Source organism: Rhyacophila brunnea, unplaced genomic scaffold, assembly GCF_057557595.1.
Source record: "Rhyacophila brunnea isolate RB1 unplaced genomic scaffold, BYU_Rbru_1.0 scaffold_11, whole genome shotgun sequence".
Taxonomy (NCBI): Eukaryota; Metazoa; Arthropoda; class Insecta; order Trichoptera; family Rhyacophilidae; genus Rhyacophila; species Rhyacophila brunnea.
In genome coordinates, this window is record NW_028232763.1 from 15,735,224 (window position 1) to 15,761,801 (window position 26,578).

A 26,578-nucleotide genomic window follows, 5' to 3' on the forward strand; every position below is an offset into this window, starting at 1 on the left:
TGGATGTAAATAATAATATATTTGATGCGTGTTAAATGAAACTATTTCGTTTTTTAGCCTCGATTACCAAAGTTGTTTTAGTCGCCGTAGAGGCATGCTACGGCACAAACCATGTAAGTGCCACGATCGAGTTTATTCGATTTTATAATTTAGATTTTATGTACCGTTAGGCCATAAGCGAAGATCTTTTCGACGTCATAGCAAGATTTGTAGTAGTTCATGTATATTTTCAAACCGATATTTATTATTTTAGTGTGAAATTGTTGAGTAAAAAATAGAGAAACGTGTCAATTTGATAAGGTTTCACAATTGTTAATTATTATATGCGTATTTCATATATTTCATATATTTCTCATATGATATATTTTATTCAAAAAAAGCTGTTCTACAGGTATCCACTTAGTAAAATTTGGCTGGCTATGAAAAGGTTAAACTTTATAAATTACTCACCTGGCATTTTTCCGCTGACATAAGAATATGAAGTAGCGCTGGTGGGGGAGCCAGCGATCCCGGAGGCTGAAAGAATGAAGGCGGAGGCTGGTCCAGAGCTGATTGCAATCCTATTGGACTGCAAGGAGGACCAGACGAGCTAGATCCACCCAGACTGGACCCGCCCAAGCTGATGGGCTTGGAGAACATTGATCCTGGAGACGCTTGCAGCTGGAATTTAGGGTGGCCGGGTGGAGATAGCTTCATTGGCTCCTTGGGCGGAAGATGGTGCGACATGTTTGGATGACCCATCAAGGTGCCGGGGTGCAGTTTCGGCTTGCGAGGTCCACGCTCGTGTTGAACTGCTGTTGATATTATTAAAAGGTGCTATCGTGAAAACAGTTTTTAATAAAGCATGCAATTATAAAATGAGATACCACATATTTTAATCTTCTTATTGTTATGAAAGAATATAGTTCTGTACGATACAATATGTAATATTCAAAATCCTTTTATTCAAACAGAAAATAGTTGTCAAATATTACTATTATCAATCCATAATATTACGAAGTTGTCCAATTTCCCTAGGTTTAACGTCATGTCCTAGGGTTCTTGTCATGTCAATAACTATTGATTAACTATATGAGGGAGACTCGGTAGCAATGAGACGTAAATTAGGAATCATCACAAATAGTACAAAACTAATGCATTGGTGTATTGTATCAATCAATTTTATACTGATATTTATAGTAAAATAGAAATGTATTGGTTTTATGTAACCCTGATTTTCTATTTTCTTATTTTTGTAAGAACTTTGTTGGACTATTAAATAATTCATTAGTCCTTCATACAAAAATATACTTTTGTGTTTGGTGTTATATTTGTATATTAAGATATAATGGATGTACCTATTTTTCAGTGTGGTATAAACGCGAGCATTGTTGTTTGATTCTAAGAAAACATCCTTCAATATTTATAGATAAAGTTTATATATCAATATGCATGGTCCCCACAAGAGGGGGGGGGGGGGCGACAGGGCTCTTGCCTGGGGATCAGGGTTTAGGAGGGGCCCGGTGTGGTGGGTTAACCAGTTAAGTGAGATAAGAACACAGACTACAAATTTACTGTAATAGTAAAAAAAGTCGCCTGTGGCGCTAGTTCACTTAAGGCTATACCTCAGTTTAGGCATGGTCTAAAAAGATCGTGGCTAGGCGATGCGCGGATTGCGGGTCTCGGGTGCAAATGACCCATGCCGACCGAAATATAATTTGTCATATAAATCCAACATGCGTCCATTTAATGTTCTGTTTATAGCGCTTAACGTCAGCGGACAGCAGAGCCAGTCAACAAATTCTTTCATAACTTTATTCTTTAAGCACTACGGTGCATGGTTGCAGCATCAGTCCCGTGCGGCTCCGTCTCGGGACGGAATGAGCACTTAAAATCACTTCTTTCAGACACGTTTAAAGCGTCATAGAAAGCGGCCGTGCATATCCACGGCTGTGCATATATGACGGGTTGTGGTGGGAACTTTAACGTGTTCTATTAGTAACAATAATATTATATTCATTGTCATGTTCTCTTTTTAAAGTAAATAGGTAACTTTTTAGTCATCTTTACATGATTTAAGAATTAATACCCTAGTCGCCATCACGAAACAAATTAACGTATTGACACCTCGACATTCGCTCTCAGACTGCCAGCGAGTCTAAAATTTCGTCACGTCTATAGTTGAAAATTTTTTGCCGTTTCACTGAGTTCCTTAAAGGAAAGAAAGGAACGTTTCACGTTTCCTTAAAGAGTAATAACATAAAAATAAGAAGATATGTAATACAATTTGATGTGATACGATGATTGGTATAATTAAATGATAATTCACGCGTAGAATTTTATGTTATATTTAATTTTGATGTGTTATTTCCTGTCTAATAAAAGTGGCTATTTATCCAATACGGCAAAGGGTCATGTAGTAGTATTGCCAACAACTCAATAATTGAAATGAATTTATTTAAAAATATAAAAATCGTTAAAAATACACGGAAAACCCTTGATTACTCTACCACGGAATACCATTTTGGGAACGCTACTGTAGAACATCACACTGCCCTTAACATTAACGATATGTGGGAGGGTCCGCCAAACAACCTGACCATGTATATATTTATGTATCAGTAGCGTGTGGTGACTTTGCTTGTGGGGAGTCTATTGAAAAAACATACATACCAATTGCTTACTATTTTAATACGTTATCTTCTTGCGATTTTGTAACTAACTGAATCTTGACGGGCAGTCGTTGAATGACATATTTTTGTAATATATAATTGTAAAAAAAATACATAGTACCTACCTATTATTACATAATTTTATTATTTATCGATTAGTTCTAGGGATGCTCCGTATCTACTGCATCTATGAACCGGATGCCACATACTGTATTACTGTATACATATTATATACAGTAAAGCATACAGTTAGTAGGTAAGTCATCGTTGTTTAGACTTTAGACGAACAAACGCGTAAAACCTTTAATTACATTACGTACAGGGCTCAAAATGGACCGGAACGCACCAGAGCGCCGTTCCGGTTCATAAAATTTCCAAAATTATTGCTCCGTCTCGTGGAAATATTAATTTGACCACCTGAGCTAGATATGTCATATAATAAAAAATCTAACAGACTTATTTTTATAAAATACATATACAATTAGATAACAACGTTAATATTTTCATAAAATTATCAAGCGCTCCGGTTCGTAAAATTTTCCAATTCGAGCGCTGATTACGTAGGTATATAAGTAAGAAGGTAACCCAACTAAAACGTCATCAACATGTCTACTTTTTTATTATTTATAAACAAAGCTTTCAATATTTACAGCAAACGCAGAGAATATTAAACTTTTCCATAGTTAACAACTCAACTACACTAAAATGTTATAGAAACACTATCAGATACTTTTATACAAACAATTCGTATAACCGAATTATACTCGTATGACGTACTGTAGTAACTAGTAGATACTAGTGTTCGGTCTCTTTAATGTGGACATATAATGTAAATTTTGGTCCATATAATATAAAATCTCTTTATACTCAATGGATAACATCATTCAATTGAGAATTAAATCTACGAGATTAATAAAGAATTCGACCCTTTAAAGATCAGTAGCTCTGAATAATGAAATGAAAATAGTCCAGTACTTTTGAATTGCTATATCAAAATGCGCTCGTGTTAACACAGAAGGAGACATATTTTAGTCAAAAAGGGGTGAATAAAGAAGCTGACAAATATCCATTCATATGTATTTTGATTTGTTTTATGTTCGAAATTCAAAACAAAATTGGAAAAAATAGTCATAATTAATTATTCATAGGTTCATTTGTTCTTAAAGAAATATTAACGTTTTTAAGTAAATATTAAAAACGCAACATTCTGTAAGTTCCTTTATTTGTGACTTGAGTCATGTAATAGTGTGACCTGTTTTCGACACTGACCAAAAATGCTTCGGTTATGTGTAAATTGTACGTAAAACATTTCACCGTGACACAGTTCGCCGTGAGCTTTCTATCGGAATAAGATGACCGTATACTACACGGTTTCCAATTTTATTAGATTCAATATGAACATTAATTAAACTTTCAAAGCTGATTTTGGCAAAATTCACGAATTCAAGAATGAATACCCAACCTAACCTACCCTAAAAATCCAATATATCGGCTATTTTAAAAATTCATTTGCTGCCGGCTTTCTGTAAAGTGTAAACCGACAAGAACCGTGTTTTATTTAGACATGAATTTATGTCAGTACTATGCGACACAAAGAGGTTGGACTGTCTTTAATATAATATGGCCGTATATCCGAGAAGTGTAATACGGCGAACTGCAAACGTACAAGTTTCCGGACACGAAAGGCTTCGTAGGTAGTACTTTTTAACTAAATGCTAGATTTAGAGAGGAAGTTGTAATATTTTCAAATAAATATTAAATTATATTTTATTTATCTTCTGAAAAATATATTTTTTAGTAGAATAAGAATAGAATATAAATAGAATTTAAGCATAGCTTAGATCGATAACGTTTGAATAAAATAGTGAATAATATAAAATAGGCATGTAATAAATATTTTTTTATTAATAATCTTGTTACAAATTTTATTATGTTTATAACTTTTTTCTACATATAAGCCATATTATTATATACGCTATTGTCATTTATAAAGTTACAATTGTATCAAGAATACAGAGTGGTTCTCAGATAGATATAAAATAATATAAGCTCCCCTTCTTGTTTGACGTTTGGAAATCGGCTTACAGGACTCGCATGAGAAGGTGCGCTTTGTGCTCGCAGATGACGCTTCCCGGCGGAATGAGAAACTGGCGGTCAGTGGCCATAATATCGCGGGGAATAAAACCATCCTTCTCATTTCTGCCAGTCGAGTCAAAAGACTTCTCACATTTACACTGTCAATAAAAAATGACAGTACCCAGATAATGTTTTGAATGGTAATTTTCATAATTTACCCTTTTAACGTTTAACATAGGTACATAATTTGAAAAAAATATAACGCCGGACATGAGACGAACACGCATCCACTGGATTCGGGACAATGTGTTTTTACCAACCTAATGGATAGTAAATTCATTGTATACAACATTATATGGTATGATAAGATGTAGGTAAACTTGGAAAATAAATTTATTGGTAAAGCCTTAATTACATTGAGCTTCTTTACGAGCTGTTTATTGGCGAATTTACAATCTGCTTGTAAAGTCGCCCAGTATAATCATCGAATAAGCTAATAAACAGGTTGTAAACACTCTACCGAGAAAAGTTGAAAGCCGGTCAACTTTACACGCTACACGCCGGCGTGTGGGCCTACTGCGTCTGCGCAGTAGAGCGCAGTATCAACCTCCCGGTAAAAAAAAACGAACTACGTTCTGTCAAAATAGTCACTGGCTTGTGGTTTCTCAGCGAATGGAAAGTTTTGTGTGTAATCATCAAATCGCAGTAGCTGAATCGCCCACTTTTAAATTCGCCAATAAACAGCTCGTAAAGAAGCTCAATGTAATTGAGGCTTAAGACTGCTAATCTATATATATATAATGGTCTGTTCATGATTTTTAATGATATGCACTACGACAAGCTATTTAACTGTTTATCTGTCTGTTTTTTTGTTATAATTAACTCAAAAACTACTAGAACAATGTTGATGAAATTTACACCGTTTATAAGAATATTGTTGTTACCAATTTAGTCTCATTTATCCTCAATAGGATTCCAAAATTCCAAGGTAATATTATAACTTCTCGGAAATAATCAGATAAAGTGGTCGGATAGCAACTGTGGAGTAGTGAGGTGAAATGCGGGTAGAAAGGTCCGCGCATAGATTCAACCGCTCTCTAACTATCACATTCATGATTAAAGAAAAAAATCAAATCGAAACAGTTTATTATGTATTTCTTTATTCTATATAACTATACTGAATTAAATATTGTATATTGTAGGTAGACCTATATCGTTATTTATTTTCATGATTATCAAAAAGATATCTAAGTACAATTCTTCATTCTACTTGCATTCTAAATACGATCAATAAAATTATTTGGGAAGTATTTTAGTTTTATCCAAGATGGAAATCTACTTGAAGACATACTACATATATGCAGTCATAGAAAGATATAACTTACAGTTATGATTCATATTATAATAACATAAACGATATCACAAACTCCATTTCGACCACTGCGTTTTTTTGTGGTACGTACTATTTTCAGAAAGTCGACGTTTTCCATCAGACCAGTATTTTTCGCCAAACCTACTCCAAAGGGTGGGTTTCCATGATTCTAATTTCAGCCGGAACTCCTTCATTCGACGCTCTTGTTTTAATTATAAACATTATTTCTCCGCCGTTGATCAATTCAATAACTCACCTGCTTCCTTTAAATTCACCATCTCCAACACTTTGTATAATTGACCTGATGGTCACTATTCAAATGTATGTCTGTTCTCTCTTATAACTAGTATGTACCTATAAATTTCAATAATATCACCGATATAATATCTACATTTTTATAAAAAAAAATATAACTCTCTTCAGCTGGGGCACGGTCTAAAACGATCGTGACTACGCGACGCGAAGATTGTGCAAATGACGCGTGCAGAACAAAACATAATTTGTCAAAAAAAGTCAACATGCGTCCATTTAATGTTATGTTTATTGTTCTATTACTACTAATAATAATATATTCATTGACATGTTTTCTTTTTCAAGTACTTAAATGGGTATCGTTTTTTAGTCATCTTTACACGATTTAAGAATTAATTCCCCCGTCGCCATCACAAAACAAATTGACGTGCTCACAGCTCGACTTTCGCTTTCCGATTGCCAGCCAGTCCGAAATTTCGTCGCACCTATAGTTGAAAATTATTTGCCGTTTCACTGAAGTACCGTCTGAAATAGTTTTAATATAATGCTAAGCTTTATTATACTATAATTATTTAAATATTATGAAAATTTTGCTGGTTGAAAAATTATTTTTGTTTGATCTATTTTTAGATATTATATTTACAATGAATAAAATCAATAAAAATACTGATATGAGTGCATTCAGAGCCGTCCTAAGACCTTGGTAGGCATTGGGCACTTTTATTTTTATAGTCTTCGGTCTGAAATTTTTACAATATTTTTTATTCAAATTTTATAGTAATTTTCGATGCAACATGCAACCCTGTCAACTGTTTCTGATACAATGTATATTATGGACTCGCAACAGGTTAGCGGGGTATATTTTGTCTAAATTATTACCTAAAAAGAACGATTACAACCAATAATTAGCTTTTCATAGGTTAATTTGCAGGAGGACTGTTAATAACATACACATATTGTTAATACAATATTACAGTTTATGATATTGGCATTTACTTGTGTATTACAATAAAATATTATAGTAGTCTTTTATTTAGCAAATTTTTAAACAGATTGAAAAAGGATTATTTGAGAACATGGCAAGAAAACGTACAATATCCTACGAAAAGGAATGTGAGCATCATTGTAAATTGATGAGAACTCACTTGGCAGATGCATTTTGAAGAACGCAAATCTAAGGTTAAGTCAGAGTGAACGACAAACTCTGTATACAAACATTTCATTCTGTAATTTGATACTGAGATGATAAAAAGAAGCAAAGCTTGTAAAATTCAATGTGAAAGTTCTAATTTCCTGCTGGAACTGGACAGGCCCAGAACTACAGATGAAGCATTCGAAGCAAATAAACTAGTGAATAGGTAAATATTCACCAGATATTGAAGAGTTTTTACTATTTTAACGATGATGGTAAAAAAATCCATAGTGCCATATAATGATTTCTGCACAAATTGGTGATAATGCTGGTAACAAGTTTTCTGAATGTATACATTAATTTAGAATCTATCTATTTATTTTATTTTTAAAACAAATTTTATTTTCACCTGACCTTGTCAGATGTTTTAAATAGATAGATATACATAACTTCACTTAAATGGCAAGTAAACAGGAACATTCAAATATCGGTATATCTAGGATTTTACGTTTTATTATCAACGCGATAATTAAACTTATCACAATATAATGTGTATATATTTTATAGGTGATACATGTAGGTATAATGTAATTGTTCATTGGGTTAAAGTGGTTCTTAGATAAAAAGTAGTTCTAACAATAATTATCGGTGTGCAGTAGATTGACTGATTTTAAACATTTCAAATTTTAATGGCAGGTGATGAATAATTCATTTGTTCGGTGAACTATTAATTGTAGGCACTACAGATGTCGTAGGGCCTAAAAAATATTCCTAGGACCTATGCACTGCCTACGGCCCTGGGTGCATTTATTTGGAGCCATAAGCAGTCGATCAGGTACTATATAACACGTTCTTCGCATGCATTGTTAAATATAGCGTAGATGCTATCACAGCTTATAGAATGATAAATAATTATTAGAATAATAAATTTTGAAATAATAATCTGAAAAAAAACATATTACTTATAAATAATGTAATTAGCATTCAAATTACCAGTGTTAATAAACCAACAGTGTACCTATTAACTTTGTGACACCGGAAAGATTTAGACTTAACGTATAATTAAAGTAATATAATAGTTTTAAGAAAATCTTCAAATAGTAAGTATCATTGTCAATACTTTTACAGTGAAAATTTTACATCCAGTAGAATATAATATAATTTATATCTATAATCAATTATAAAATGGAAATCTACCAAGTAAATGATGATTCAAATAATACAAATATATTGAATTCATTACATGCAATGCATACACGTATTCTGTTTCGGAAGTTCATTTTATACGACGTGCAGTTTACTCTCTGGGTATTCATTCTCTAAAATTCTTAGTATGCAATAGTAAGAACGCATACCTACGCGGGAGATGAGAGAATCATTCAATACTTAGGTTATCACACCTATTATGTTATTATTCCTGGTTATAAAATATATAATAATACAGATAAGTTAACATAATACTCAATACTCCAGATTAAGCCCTAGATGCATAGAATGTCAAGTTACGTTAAATTGAAATAACCAATTATATTAATAACGTTAAAATGGCTTAAAATATAGAGTATCAATAAATTGTGTTAAATTGCAAGCTGTGGCTCTCACAGCCTGAGCATTTACTTTAATACAGCTAGTGTTACTTACGTATTTGCGTATTGTAGATAAGCAATGTAAACAACATTCAATACACTTTATTTTATTTTGTGGTTTAAAAATATGACAGACATCAGATGTCTCAGCTTATCAGGTCATTAGTCTAATGTGCAAATATAATTTGTTTACATTTGTTCGCCATTCATTTCGTTAGACAAGCTGCCGTCTACGCCTTAAATAGCTAATAACGATTCAAGACATTTCATGGATCTTATAATTAATAAATAATAAAACAAGATAATTAACTCCTATTATTATTTCATTAATTATTTATTAGATCACTATCAAAGCTAATAGCAATTCTCACACCACACCACATTCGCCGGGTAGTTAGTCATATATATATATATATATATATATATAGTTAAATCATAAGGGGTACATAATACATTATTTCTACTGACGTTAGTTCCTAATTCAATAAATTATACGTGTATATAGTTGAATATGATAGGGACATAATAAGTCCCACACCACGTCATATTTGTTCGAATATGAAGAAATACCGGAATGCTAGTATACGGAGTATAAACTCTGCCTACGGATTTCAGACAGTAAATCAATCCTGGGTTCAAGCTCCAGATTGATAATTTTATAAAACTACACGATCGAAAAAATCAGCTACATAATATTTTATAACATTCGGAAGTATCCATAGGCCATGTTCCATGGCCACCGTCCTGCTGTCCTAAGCGACCAACGCCTTTTATGGAACTAGGGACAGAGTGATAAATAAGAAGACACTAAGGGCGGACGTGTGTGGAGTGACATCATAATAATATTATGTTACCATTTTCTATTGTGCATTATGGAACAGAACATCTAACACCCGACGCACCAATCTGTTCTAACCTAAAGAGTAGCCATTTATTGAATCATTGTGATTACATTTTGTATTTATTTAATTCAGAATTTATTAAAAAATCCCGAGAAAGTATAGTTCATATAAACTGTTTCACTGTGTTTCAGACCGTGTGGGGTGAACCACAATGATCATTTGGACGAATCATAAAATACTTCATGAGAAATGTGAAATTTCCGAAGAAGATACAACCCAAATGGCTGGAAGAGAGTATCGGTTAGAACACAATATCGTCTTTCCAAGGAAAAATGGAAGCGAAAATCAATTTCAAGAGATGTATCAATATTCAGAAAATTCCAATACGCTGAAAAGTGATAAGGAAAAAATAGATGAAGAAAAAATTGTGAAACAAATGAAATTGTTTACAAAAAAAATAAAAGTAATAGTATCAACAAACTCAACTAAGGGTATTACGACATCTATTATCCATGATATAGAACTTGAGTTCACGAATGTTGGTCAAGAATTAACGTCGGAAGAGGAAAATAAAAATAAAAATGGAATCACAGCTTCCAATAATTTGACTGCGTTTACATTAACAGTTAAAACCATGGCTAGAGGCCGAAGTAACCACATAGATATCGAGTTATACGAAATTGAAAACAAATTGAAATCGGAAGAAACTGACGAAGACGAAAGAGTAGAAAACGAAGAAAAATACGTCCACAGATTACAACACAAATTTTCACGCACATCACAAAAGTTGTATTCAAAGCTATTGGATCAGAAAAAAACTGATCATGGTGAAAATGGGGACATCGTCATAACCAAAAGAAAAGACGAAGACGAATACAAACACGGAGATAAGGACAAAGATGAAGGTCAATGCGAAGATGAAGACAATGACGATGATGAAAACGAAGATGAATGCGAATTCAAGGCCGAAGACGAAGACGAAAACGAAGTAAACGATGAATGCGAAAACAAATGCAAAGGCAAAGATATACTCATTTATAAACACAAAAGCGAAATGAAAAACGACGAATATAAAAACGAATACACATACGACAACAAGAGTGGAGGCACAGGAAGAGATGAATTTGGAGTTGAAAACGATGGAAAAGTCAAAGATGAATACATATGCGGAGACAAAAACAACGACAAAGGGCAATGCGAAGATGAAGATAAGGATGATGATGAAAACGAATGTGAATGCGAAGTCAATGACGAAGACGTTAATGAAAATAATGAAGAAGTAAAAAACGAATGCGAAAACAAATGCAAAGGCGAAGATATACTCATTATTAAACACAAAAGCGAAATAAAAGACGAATACAAATACGAAAACAAGAGTAAAGATACAGGAAGAAAAGAATGTGGAAGTGAAAACGATGAAAAAGTCAAAGATGAACACATATGCGTAGACGAAAACAAGGACAACGGTGAAAACGAATGTGAATGCGAAGTCAATGACGAAGACGACGACTACGATGGAGTGAACGACCATGATGTTAGTTAAAATAATGACGAAGTTAATGACGAAGATGTTAATGAATACAAATACGACAACAAGAGTGTAAATACAGGTAAAGAAGAATGTGGAGGTGAAAATGATGGAAAAGTCAAAGATGAATACATATGCGACGACGAAAACAAGGTCAACGATGAAAACAAATGTGAATGCGATGTCAATGACGAAGACGACGACTACGATGGAGTGAACGACGATGATGTTAGTGAAAATAATGACGAAGTTAATGACAAAGATGTTAATGAATACAAATACGACAACAAGAGTGTAAATACAGGAAAAGAAGAATGTGGAGGTGAAAATGATGGAAAAGTCAAAGATGAATACATATGCGACGACGAAAACAAGATCAACGATGAAAACAAATGTGAATGCGATGTCAATGACGAAGACGACGACTACGATGGAGTGAACGACGATGATTTTAGTGAAAATAATGACGAAGTTAATGACGAAGATGTTAATGAATACAAATACGACAACAAGAGTGTAAATACAGGAAAAGAAGAATGTGGAGGTGAAAATGATGGAAAAATCAAAGATGAATACATATGCGACGACGAAAACAAGGTCAACGATGAAAACAAATGTGAATGCGATGTCAATGACGAAAACGACGACGATGATGGAGATGATGGTGGTAAAAGACGAATGCGAAAAAAAATGCAAACGCAAAGATATACTCATTATTACGACACGAATTGTCACAAAAGTTGTATTCAAAGCTATTGAACCAGAAAATAGGGACATCTTTATAACTAAAAGAAAAGACGAAGACGAATACAAACACGGAGACAAGGACAAAGATGAAGGTCAATGCGAAGATGAAGACAATGACGATCATGAAAACGAAGTTGAATGCGAAGTCAAAGTCGAAGATGAAGACGAAAACGAAGTAAAAGATGAATGCGAAAACAAATGCAAAGGCGAAGATATACTCATTTATAAAGACAAAAGCGAAATGAAAGATGAGTACAAATACGAAGCTAAAGACGATGACATAGACGATGGAAAACTCAAAGACGAATACAAATACGAAAACGAATACAAAAACAAGGATGAAAATGAAGCCGTATATGAAGAATTAGGCGAATGCGTGAGGGAAAGCCTAGGCGAAAAGAAAAATAAAGTCGATGACGAAAATGAAGATAAATATAAATGCGATGAAAAATGCGAAAGAGAAGAAATCAATGGAATTAAATCATTAAAATCAAATTACAGCTTAAAAATTACAGTACGAATTGTCACAAATTTCAAATTAGATTAAAAAAATAACTAGAACTGAGGAAGATTGACAGCATAAGTGAGATCAAACACTGAGACAGAAGCGAGTGCACGTAAGAAAGTGAACTCGAAGACAAGAACAAGGTAGATACGAAATCAAAAACAATGATGGAGACGAGGGTAAATTCAAACAAGAATATACATAACATGAAGACGACAGTTTCAATACAAAAACGGTAGTTGCCATTCTCGTAAAATGTTGGCCAATCAATAAAAATGTCTTATAAGTTATAGATATAACTTCTTTAAAAAAAAACCTACTTACCTAAACATTATTTTTTACTAGAATCGTTACTACATCGAAATTCAACATTTTTGTTTAGGTAGGTACTTGCCAAGAATTTACAAAAATAATAATTTTATTGGCGTTGTACCAAGGCTTGAACAAAAACGATGCATAAGTGCGAGTGAGAAAGTATTCGGCACCCTTATAATCTCTGCGACACGCGCTAGAGTAAGAAAAAAGGTTTACATATGTGGGAGGTGGTTTGCTACGGTGTCGCCGCCAAATCTTACATTATTGCTTAACTAAGCGTCGATAACCGTGTTGCTAAATTTGACATGATACTTGACAGAACGAAATGGCGCGAGCTTGTACTTCCTTATACTCCGATCATACTCCGATGATGAACCATGAGAGGGTGAATTAATACATAAGCAACGTTGTAATAGTAAGTATATTGATATAATTATCGGCAATTAGCTACAGGTAATATAATATGAATAAATAGAGGTAAAATAAGAATTCTGCGAGGTAAAATAAATCATATCACACCAACAAATTTAAACAAAGGGATGATCAATGTCACTTGTCATTTTTGTTTGCCCCCTTCAGACTTTATCACGCACTAGTGGGTTTGCCCTCACAATCTTCCAACTATAGCGTCAGTAAGCTTATCCCAATTTTACCAGTGCAGTGACGGCAGAAAGATAATAATATTTCCTTGAAACGAATTTATTGGAATTTAAAATGCACACTAAACCATTATTTTTTCCCCTTCAATATACTCACCAACCTATACCTACATAAATATTACACACTACTTATATACATGTAAGTTGTACGTTATTACATTTCACCGTATCACAGTTCATCGTGAGATATCGCACTGGAAAGAGATGGCTGTGTAGTATTGAAATAAAAAAAGACGCGTTGCTCGTGGATATTAGATTCAATATTAATAATTATATGATATTTATTGTTATCAAATATCTGATAATAACGCTGTCTTTATCAGATATTTTGATGGGTACCTACGACATGATATTTACGAGCACCTACATACCCGCTAACCTACTTTTGAGCTATTCATAAGTTTATTATTATATACTTACTTAGGTACCTACCTACCTACCTATTTTCTTCTGTCTTTCCCTTGTGTTCACGTGGTTTTTATTACCTATTCTTTAAATGTTTTCCAATTATTAACCCTTTAAACATATTCATAACAGAAAAGCTAAATTAATAAAACCATTAAACCGTAATTACAATTAGTATTAGGATCATAAAATGTCTTAACTTTCGTATTTCCGAATGTGTTGTTTTTTGGAAATAAGATACACTGGTTTTCAGATATAATCATGTAATATTTTAAAGTAATTTATTTTGTACATCGTATTGATAGTTTTAAACTTTTAAAGGGAAAGTGTGAATAGGTACTTAGTAAAATTACATCAATGGAAGCACCTGCGGTGGGTTCGAATCCAGTATCCGATAAGTGCAGATGTTGTTTATTCAATGCACTCGTATTAATATCCCAAATCACAACATTCCATGTTAACGTTTTTGCGGTATTGGAGTTTAAAGAGTTTCGTATATATTATAAATAAACTGAATAAACGTGAATTGGCCCTGAACGAACGATAATTTAGATACAAAATCAATAGTGTATATTCTTGCTTTATTCGTTTTTAGCAAAATCTGGCCTGAGACCCACCCACTGGCTCTGTGATAAAGAAATAATATGTTGAATTACTGAAAATAATTTAATATATAGTTATGTATGGTTACTATCGTTTAATTTCGTTGCGCGTATTACGTGGGGGGTTCGTATAGCTATGGGGGGTTTGATGTTTGATTTCATAAAGCATCTTTAGAATTAATAATACTTACCACGAACCGTCTCTGAGTTGGGGAATAATCGCACTTGAATAGGCCATGTTTTGTAACATTTCAACTTGATACAGTTTAGATCTGAATTAGGTATACATTACGTTGTGAACTTGCGAATAATGCCAGCCAGATGATGTTTCTTCCTCAATACTTATCCACGTATATCAGTAGCGCGGTGAAACATTTTTATTGAGAGGGTGCAAAACTATTTTATATAATTAATGTAATATTAACTTTACTATTCAAATGCTTGTGATTTGTCAGTAGGCCGCCGTTTTAGTAGTAATATAATGAAAGAGGGATCTATTCAGGACGAATTCGCTGCCGATGACTGGGCACCACGACAATTGGATGAAGGACACCTGGGCAAGGTAGATCTAGTGATAGTAAACAGTCTAGAAAAATATGAAGTCACTTTTATTCATATTCAAAGGAACGGTAATATAGGTATATATCTTTACTGTAGACAATATTTATTTGGCGTCTGTGTCACCCAAAAAAATATTTTTTTAGAATTTTCTTTTATTATTGTTTATAATTTCATAATTGGAATTCGTACGTATTTTACTGTTTTATTTTAATTAACACAATGTATTTCCACCAAGTATTGATAGTTAACACCATACAAGGAAATAGCCTAGTATTTTTTTGAAACATGCAATATTAATTAAATTTTTACAGTTCAAAAATAAATCCAGAGACCCTATAGAAGTTAAATAAGTACTGATTAGTCCTAAGATTAAGGCTATTCGACGTTATAAGTAAACTCATGGAATTTTTGATTTCTTTCTTGAAAATATTTTTCAACAATGAATTAAATTATTAACTGAAAACCTGGAATTTTTAGAATGTTTCTGCATTTCGGCACTTGTAGTTCAGTGCGTAAGATGCTGGTCTATCATCCAGCAAGGGGTTCTGGGTCCGATTCCCGACTGGTTCACAAAATATTTATGTGTTTTTCTCACAGCTTGGGTTTTTGTAATTATTTCTCTTCTATTACTAATTGTACTACTGTTTTACTACACTACTGTCATTGAGCCTCGTGGCTTATTGTAGTGTTAAAATAATATAATGTATATATTATAATATTGAATTATGAAATCGATTTTTAAGTGCTCGCCACCAACATTGTAAAATACTTTTTTACGGTGGGGAAAATGAACCTTATCAAGATTTTTCTTACTATTTAAAAAAATCTTGTAAGTTGTGATAAAAAGTCATATTTTATTACATTTTTTATAAATTTATTATATAAACTTAATTTTTAAGAGTCGCCTGTGGCCTAATGTTGTTTAGTGTGTACATTATAATATATTTTAAAAATTGTGCTTGTGCGATTCTTTATATTATTTTTTATATTATTTAATTTATATATATATACACCCACGATGGCCGCGTGGCTAAGCGCCTGTCTATAGTGTCGAGGGTTCCAGGCTCTAATCCTGGATCTGGCAAGTACACATATTGTTTTTCAATTTGTGTATGAGTCAGAGTATGGACCTAATAGGTTGAGCAAAAGTGGCTGACATCGATTTCTCGTAAAAATAAAATCTATTAATACAAATATCCACTCTGTGGAGGCCCATATGATCCTATTAGGATCGGACATGGTCAAATTTTTTTTTTTTTTAATATTATTTAGTTCTTATGTTGTAAATGGTCATAAAATACATCTATATTATTATGTACCCATGATAATTTTCATATTGTACCATCCATGTCAAAAAGGCTGCCAACCTCTAGTTGATATAATATATAGGTGGAATATTACTTAAAAATAAAATAAACAAAATATATTCAGTTGTTTTAATTAAAGTTATAAGGTACAATATATTTTTTTTTATTATACCTATCTATATAATCAATTGAAATCAAATCGTATTGAAGTGATATTGTCATCAGTTTAAAATGTTTGTTGTATGTACGCTATAGAAAATAGTGTAGTTTATATCCGAAATAATGTAGTTCCATCAGATCATATGGGCATGCGAGGGCGTGCTGGCATAAATAATGCAACATAAACCCATTTGTGGGGCAGGAGAAAATAAATTGAACACGTGGTTATTTTCACTGGGACTACGAGAAGGGTTCCCTTTTTTAATTACGAATACAAAAATTGCCCTAGGTGGCTTAGCAAATTTCTGAAAGGAATAATAACCATATCAATAAACACACGAGATGTACAACACAATGCTAATCGAAGTGTATTTTTTTTGTAGCCGTTTAATGTTTTGATACGGATTGTTGTAACAAAATAAATGTTTTGGATAGCTTTAAGCTTAAATATTTCTTTTTGAGAATTTTTATTAATATTTAAAAAAAAAAAAAAACTAGTTTTAATTAAACAATCATTACAAACAACAATATAACTTTATCATTTAACCTTTATGAACGATTAACCGAATGTATTCAATTTCTACTTAATAGATTTACGTGGAACGGAATGAAATTTAAAGGAAATGCTACTTATCGAGTAATTCAAAAAGAAATGTATTGATAAAAAATCGATAAATAAATTATTAATATTAGATTAGATTAAAAATACAATGTCAGAGTTTATAGATAGTGCCTACAGATAAGAAAATGCACTCAATAAAATAATGTAAGTACAAGAATTAAAAATTTAACATTTTTCTTTAAACATACCTTTTAAATCCCCAAATGTATTTTTGAATCAAAGCATTTTTTTGATATTCAATATAAAATATACACAACACATAACAATGTTAGTTTGGTGATATTGAAAATATAAATATTACAAAACTTCAGAAATACCTAGGTCACTGGCGAGGGGTGGAGGTAAGCTGTTAAGATCCGACATAAATAGTGCACACTAAACTTTGTTAGTCATACTTATTTGTTTTTATTGAACTAATAATACAATTTGCAGATGGTGCTGGTTAGTTTTTAAAAACCAAATCATAATCGATAAAAAATATTCTTCTATCAATGAAATATATAAACTTATATAATATTTAATGGCTTGTCTATGACTTTCAAATTATTCATAATAACTATGCAATCTGATATTTTCAAATTAAACTAAGGAAATGCTACCAGCTTTGTCATTTAAAGTATTACCAAGAGTTACCTAAACTTTAGTCATGACAATCTTGCAGATACGATTTACTAATAGAATTTATTCATATGTATCATATATGATAAGTGCACTCACCCGTATAGCAACTGATGTCAATTAGAATCCCATTCCATCTAATTTAATATTTATATTTATATTTTGAGGTATTTCAAAAGTATGTATTTACAACGTAAATACATAAAGTATTTTATATTTGTAAGTTAAAATAAGATAATGTTTTTTAATGATATTGCAGTATAGTATACATACTATTATTATGACGTATGAGTTGTGTTGTTTTATATAAGACCTGATTATGTAAAATGTTATGCCTTTGAAAACTGTGAAAGCTTATATTAAAGCTCAGCCATGTCGTATAGCAAAATCAACCCTAAAGTGAACCGATCTACATAATACTGTAAAGCGATCGCTTTCACGGGTATTTTAGCATGCCTTAAATCATGAGTACGAAACATTTGACATGGGGACTTTAAATTATAAATAAATATACTTTTTTTGTATGCTGTTTCGCTTTGTTTTTAATCCGTTTGTTTACAAAGGAAATACATTCGTAGTTAATATGTCATTGTTCAAATAAAGCTGGAGTAAAAGATTTTAAAATCTTTAATACAAAATTATTAATAAAAAAATAAACTACTAAGGGCCAAATAACTCCGATATCTATATTATAAGAAGGCATTAAGTGATATTTAAGTCTAAGTGCTCTTTTCATTATTATCGATAGCAGTCTGTGAATGAAAGATTTCATGATTATAGTATAATGTCATAGTAAAAGAAATACCATACAGTATAATCTCCCGTGTAAAGTGTAACAGTGTAAGCGTCCGCGATGGACGAGTGGTTACGTTTCCACTTGGAAAGTCGAGCGTTTAGACCCAGAGCATAGACCCAATAGGTTGAGCAAGTATAGAATATCCATTTGTCGTAAAAAAGACCTGTTACTAAACCTCTTCGTGGGGCGACCAGGATCCACACTGTATTGTAGAGCCATTGACAAATAAAACTCACTCATAGAAACCTGATTACTGATTATTGGAATAAATGGAAAACTGGAAATAAAAACAATGAAAATGTTTTCGCAAGTAGCGAGGTACGATCATCCGCCTAGTTTCGGCTCATATTAGTGCCGGATTACTGGGCGTGCTGGAGTTTTGAAGTGCCAGATTACTTTAACGATTTCTTGAAGTGAATCGACAATTAACTACAATCAATGTAGAATTTTTATATCTGCCACTCAACACTATACTCTTTTAAAAGTGCTCAATATAACACACAAATTGCCTAGGCTATAATTAATGAAATAAAAATGGATAAGAACTTTTTACAACGTTTTTCTTAGCTCGTATTCTTATTTGTCCGGTACAAATCTTGCAATCAATTTTTAACTAACTTCCCGACTAGCTAGACATTTGAAACGTTTAGAATATATCAGAACACAGTGCCAATGCATTTTTTAATACTTTTAGCCATCTTTAAGTAGAATTGAATTCATTTTTAGTTAATTCAGTTTTGTATGAAATGTTATTTCGATACCATTATTGGTTGCTAAGGGGTTTTAACAACTAAATTATTAAATAATATATACGTGCGTTACTATGGAAATCAATATGAAATGACATTTCACTATTCAGTATTTCTATCAAGTACAAATTTTTTTGATCGTTTAAGCTAGTCGAGTCAAGTTTATATGATTCAACAGAAAATTTAAAAACGTTGTATATAAAAAGTTCTTTTTATCTTGTAATTATTTTATGTTTATCTACTAAAGAGTAGCTTATACAATAATGGCGAAATATTTTTTTTTTCAACAAAACAGTGAGCAATTTTTTGTTTCATTTACTACTTACTTACGGAATAAAATTAAAGAAGCTGCTAAGTGTAAAAAGTGCAATAAACTAATAAAAAATTGGGTGGAATTACCAGCGGGGCACAAATATTTCTTAAAACACTTTATAATATAAATTTATTGAAAGATCATTCGAAGAAGAAAATGCCAATGGTTCAACTACTAGGTATTTGTGAACATCCGCACCTCTACCATATCTGACTTTTACATATTTTTAACGGCTTACATATTATGTACTTATTTATATATTTTAAAGATATTTTTCACATTATCTATATTTTATTGGTGGATATCTACTTTTGTTTTTTCCTTATATTTCACGAATATCGGTATTCAATTGGAATACCGAAATACCGGTATTGGTATTTTCATTCGCTATTGCAATCCTTAGTTTTGAATCGTGAATGCAGTGGTGATCTTTGTAAAATGTTCTATGTTTGAAACAACTGTTTTCTACGGCACTACTGTATTTTTAAATTAAAATTTTAAGTAGTCTTCCCTACATTGGTGAAATATGTGAAATCAAAATGGTAGAAGATATTAATGTGAATGCCAGTTCCTTCAATATAATAAAAATGAGCTCGAAAACGCAAAATTTATATAGAGAATTAGAAAAAAAGGCTCCAAGAAATAATGCAGAATAGATTTACAAGACTTTGAGCATTTGATATTGTTGTTTTTGCTTTTTTCAAAATATCAATTTGTAACATAAATCATTAAGAGCGTACATAAGTGAACGTACGAGCGTACATAAGCGTACATAAGCGCGGAGAGCGATAGTCGACATGTTGGCACGTCAATTTGTTTTGTGATGGCGTCGGAGGAATATATTCATAAATCGTGTAAAGATGACTAAAAAACGTTCCGCATGTACTTGAAAAAGAAAACATGTCAATGAATATACTATTATTATTACGAATGTAATAATAAACATAACATAAAAAGGACGCATGTTGAATTTTTATGAAGAATTATTTTTCGTTCGGCTCGCGTCATTTGCACAATCCGCGCATCACCTAGGCACGATCTTTTTAGACCATGCCTCAGGCATAGCCTTAATGGTGTCAAGGCTTCTATTAAAAATGTAGATTTCTAGAACCTAATGATGTATCGGTATTCAAATAAAGTCTACAGTGTTAAGACTTTGTTTCCGAATGTACCTCAAATTTCGTTATTAGTATAACATGCAATAAGCAAACCTGTGTTCAAATGTTTTCTTTATCGATAATAATTTTAATACTACAAAATAATAGTAGAAATATATAATAATAGTAAAAAAAAGGTTTCTCATGCATTGTCGGAATTTGTTTCTCTTCCCTGTTCCGCTAATATCTTATTCCTTGAGCTTTTGCCTAATCGACGCTCGGTTTAAGATATCTTATTGAAGGCAGGGCGCGGCGTCGGCGTCGGTGCTGTGCGGTCGACGATACGTGCGGCCGTGAAAGCCTTAATTTGTATTAAAGGCTTCGAGAAGGCATATCTTATTCAGGCACTTGCAAAGTAGAGAATTTGATGCTTAAAGTGAGCCTGTCATCTGTTCGCACATTGAATATAAATTATATGTAAATTCGTATTACAGTTCCCTGTGAGTATTATATCAGAAATAGATGGCCGTACGGGGTATAATATTGAGATCAAATTCAAATTTAAATAAAAAACTTTAAAATACGTAATTAAAACCATCGGTATACAAGGGAAAGACAGGAGAAAATAGGTATTAAGTAAATTATAAAAAAACAATCATATCGTACATATATATTTGTATAAAAATCTGAATAATTCAAAATTCGAAACTAAGTTAGCACCTACCTGCTCTTAAGTATCAATTAGATAATAACAGCAGCGTTATTATTACATACTTATTTGATTCCAATCAACATCAATTTACTGTTTTTATGACGTAATCTAATAAAATTGGAACTCCACAAACAACTTGACATATTTTGATCTGAATGCTGTATGGCCATCTTGTTTTGGTACGACAGCTCACGCTGAACTATGGTACGAAAAATGTAAGACGTACAATTTACATGTAGTCGTCTAAATTATGTACCAATTCATTTCCTTTCAATACTGTTTTAATGGGCTTCCAAAATAAATAACGTTTTTTATAGTTTTTAATTATTTTGACTATGCCTTTGATCCAAATACACGATGAAAAAACAATATACCTATTATTGTGATTATAATCTAGTCACGGGATTCAAACCCGGCCTTAGGGTTGGGCGTTCATCGACTATTACACGACGGGCGCATAAATCGGCATATAAATTCATGAAAAATGATACTGTTAACCGTTTCAAATGACGTGAGTTTGTAAACAATTTAATCGTTCTTGTGTCTACTTAAAAAATATGTATATCAAATTAATATAGGTATTTATAACGATAAGGTCAATAAGGTACCGTTATTGCCTAATTTTATTATAATAAATTATTATAAAGCATTTTACTTAGAAAAAGAAAATTATCTTATTCGAGTTTTCCACGGTATATACTTCCCGTCGGCTACAGCAATATACATACACGATATAAGAAGTATTACAATATAATATCATCGTGTTGACGTCAGTCCCACTGAATTTGAACAGTACATTATATAGTAAGTAAATAACCAAAATGCTGATAATAATCCAAAATGAATTTAGAGCACATTCTAGATATCTGTCTATCTTGCAATATTGTACAATATCAATGGCATAATAAAATTATAGAAAGAAGATTATTAATTTATTATACTACTAGTAATTCAGTAACGGAAATTCAAAATCTGGTCCCCTAAAAGAAATCTGGGCTTCCTTATATTATAAAGTAATCATGATACAATAAATCGACCGCATAATTCTTCTAATTAGGCTTGACGCAGGCGATTTTTTTCTGTGCATGGAACAAATTTATGAGAAAGTTGTAAGAACAGATGATAAGTTGTAAGATCAGAGTTTACGAGATTTGAGGGATATGGGATGAAATCTTAAAAATTATATACTGAGATGTTAATATAACTGAGAGACTGGACTCGAAATGAGTAGTGCGCCGAGTGACGGACTCGATTTAAGTAGTGCTCCGAGTGATGGACTCGAGTGGAGTAAGGATTTATGGATTGTCCTTGCTGTTTATACAAATGCAGTTCATACATTACAAGAGACATTGTCGCAATTAAACAAATCATAATATACCAGTTATGATTGAGGAAATGCTGACGATCGCTTCCATTCCATTACTTTATATTTACAACAAAACATACCTATATTACATTATTGAACATAAATATTTCTGAAAACACTCACGAGAAAATATAGCCAACAGAAAAAATCTTTTTTGAAAAAAAAAAAGTAAGACAACCTGCGTCTCTCAGGTATCGCGTCCTGTGCATTACCACTATGATATGACTGCCATGCCTAATTGCGACAAATTTTAACTATTGGCCTTTTTTAATACCTGCTCATAAGCGCTCTCCAAATTGAGTTACGTATGTTCCATAATTAGAATGGTACATTCTTAAAATCTAGTGAATTATTCATTGAATAAAAGAAGTAGTTAATAATATATTATATTAAAGCGTGTCGCCCTTGAGAGTGGTATGATTGCTACAAGTAGGTATATAAATAAAAACAGATTTTAGATAAACTTTTTTTTACTTTAAAACGAAATACGTTTATAAAGTTATATTAGTAAAAATGCTGGATTATGTTTGAATTTTTAATGATTTAAATGTTTAAATAATCTACCATTAAAGGTATATTATCAATAAACTGTATATAGTTGTGTATTTCGGAAGATTTGACGATATTTTTTTAAATGAATTTAAAAAAATGATATTATCTTTCTGAAAATTCATTTATAATGATTTTTATGGCATAGTTGCAAATAACTCACTCGACAAAATAATAATTCCGTAGGCGTTTTCCCACTTGCTTGACCGAGCCGTGGGGTGAGCGGGGCTGAGATGGGCGGGCGAAGAAAATGGCTCGCCCGGCTACGTGATATCGTGCCTTCATGCTTTAGTGCTCGCCGTATAACATTATGATGTATGACGTGACAGAACCATTACAGTCGCCCGCTCGAAGTGGACCTCATAACTTAATAAACGTAATTTATCATTTACAACAACTACTACGATTATAATATCTTATTTTATATTATTATGACTTACATTACAGCTTACTTATTGATTAAAAAATGCTTTCAAACAATTGCGTTATTTTGCTATAGTAAACCAATATTAATAAAATAATTGATACCTATAGAGGTTTTACCCAATTCTACAACTGACACATTATCGTCAATGGTCATGTTTAGAGCATAGACAATGGCGAGTCGGAAATGACAGTTGTCTAGAGACCGTTAATATAATATATGGAGATTACAAGGGCACTCAAATATCAAGTTATAAGGATCATGATAACATGTAAACAATACATGAAAAACATGACACGTAAAAAATAGTTTAATATACCTTCATGCAATCTTGCCATGTAATACCACTAGTGTATTTGTGCCAGATATTAAGGCAAATATTAACGTTCTATTTTACCTTTAATTTTAGCATTTTTTGAATGAGGAATGAAACATGAAACAATAATAATTAAAGATCATAAATATCTACATAATATAAAGGTAAATACTGAACGCAACATATTGCAATATCTTAAAAACTACGAGTCAGTTGAAAAACTGAATACAAAGTTTTCCGAATATATTTGACCGTAATAAAATGTTATTATTATAAATTCCAAACAACGACGTAAACAAAAACACCCTTTTATGATGTTAATATATTTTATGTACGTAATCATAAAATGTTGATTTGGATGAAAAATATGGGACAATAATGATATTAATTCGCACCATGAGTACTTTAGTCACAGAACAGATAATAAATAGAATACCGATTGGCTATATTCAATACGCCGCACGTTGAAACAGGGTTTTTAAATGTGTGAGTGTCCTACGAAAATGAAGCACGCATTATGCACGTGCAATAGTGTGCAATAGTGTCCAACATTAAATGAGCGTAGATGCATAAACCGAGAGCAGTTTTCAGTATTAGACGTACAACGTATTCTTGACACGTGTGTAAGTTTAACCCGGATTCTTCCTTACTCGACACGGTTACCTGCTATCGCCTTACCCGTTGGGTATTTCAGTTCCCATTATTTCTGAGTTCCCTGACTTTAGTGTATTAACTCTAAAAGTATAGTTTTGAGATATCAACGTTTGAAGTTACGAATAATTTATATCTGTAATATTGCGGTAGGTTTAAGAACTTCGTATCAGCTTAATACTTTGGTATATCAAATCAAAATAATACACTAATGCAACAAAATATTGATGCATTACCATAGCACCAAAAATATACATCACATTAATGCATTGCCATAGTATAACTTAACAATTATAGTAAAGCAGTCAACTTCTTAAAATATTTTCAAAATACTTTAGTGAAGTAACTCTATTACAACGTATTTCACATTTTGTTTGAGTTACTACGTTAAGCAAAAAAATCTGAATAAAACTGCATTATTAACTACAAAATGATAATTATTGACTTAATATACTCAAGTACTCATGGTGCGTTATATCTATAACTTTCCTATAAAGTATTATACTTTATAAATGTCCAGAGATACTCAGAAATCTTACTTTTAGATCTTCACACACCACAGTAGTTCTTAACAAAATATTTTGGTGGAGCAGCTTTACATCTGGATCGAAAGTTTTGTAAGAGAAACTTGCCAAAACATCAGTTCGGATATAATAGAAATTTTCTGTAAATAAACTCATAAGGTCGTTTTTTTACCTTCCAATCGATGTAGCTTCAACTCACGGCCAATAAATTCTTGCCGCTTCCTCGCTCAGCGCGCATACGATCCCTAAATTTCACCGCAGACTCCGAGGCGGCAGGATTATTGGGTCATTAATCAAACCCTACCTTTCCCCATTTGCCCCCATTCCCCACTTATCCCCGTTCCCCCAATAACACCTCCCCTGAGCGGATCCTTCGCTACCTTTTTGCTTCCACCTTCCGGGGCTTTGACACCTCGTATGACACGATTTCTGGTTTCTAAAGGTAAGATTTGGACGTGGATGTTTACTCGGGTGAATGATTTTGAAATACATATCACATATAAAAATATATACATAAGACACCGTGAACGCTCACACTAAATTTAATATGACTGTCACATTATCAATTTTAGTTATATTTTAATTACCTTTCATGTTTCCATAATTATTATAACACTAGAAAAAATCAACAGGTGGCGGTGCCACTTGTCAACATTATTATCAATGCGCTCAATAATACCTACTAGGTACTTAGCTAACTATACTACTATTTTTAGAATATAATATAAATACAGCAATATATGGTAATAATAGTTATAGTTAAAGAACGCGTCGATTTATATTCCAGTTTGATAAGTATCTATTTCGATTAAGCTCGAGTATTTTACGTGAGTTTATATCAATATAATATAGTTAGTTGTATTATCTATTTTTTTTTAAATGTATATATATATATATAATATAACCAAACTTTAATAGTGAAGTGTGCCAGTGAAATGTATGTTTTCGACTAAACGATTAAGTAGGTGTTCTATTTTTGCGATCGCGCAACAAAGATACACACTCTTTCGGATGAAAATTTTCGTTCGTTAGAGAGAGATTGCTTATTGTTAGCTGTAGATACATTTAACAGACAAAGAGAGAAAGAGTGAGTGTGGCTGTGTGTGTGTACTGTGCTGTATTGCGCTGCGTTGCAGACAGAC

The 26,578-nt window shown here is 32.2% G+C and overlaps 1 protein-coding gene across 1 annotated transcript in view; it reads right to left on the minus strand.

Moving 5' to 3' along the window:
- LOC147078414 (protein dissatisfaction-like) overlaps nt 1-26,578 on the minus strand; it is a 107,780-nt gene that overhangs the window by 17,894 nt on the left and 63,308 nt on the right. Inside the window, exon 4 of the mRNA XM_085960469.1 lies at nt 451-794. Coding sequence (XP_085816595.1) covers nt 451-794 — 344 coding nt within the window. The remainder of the gene's footprint in view (nt 1-450; nt 795-26,578) is intronic.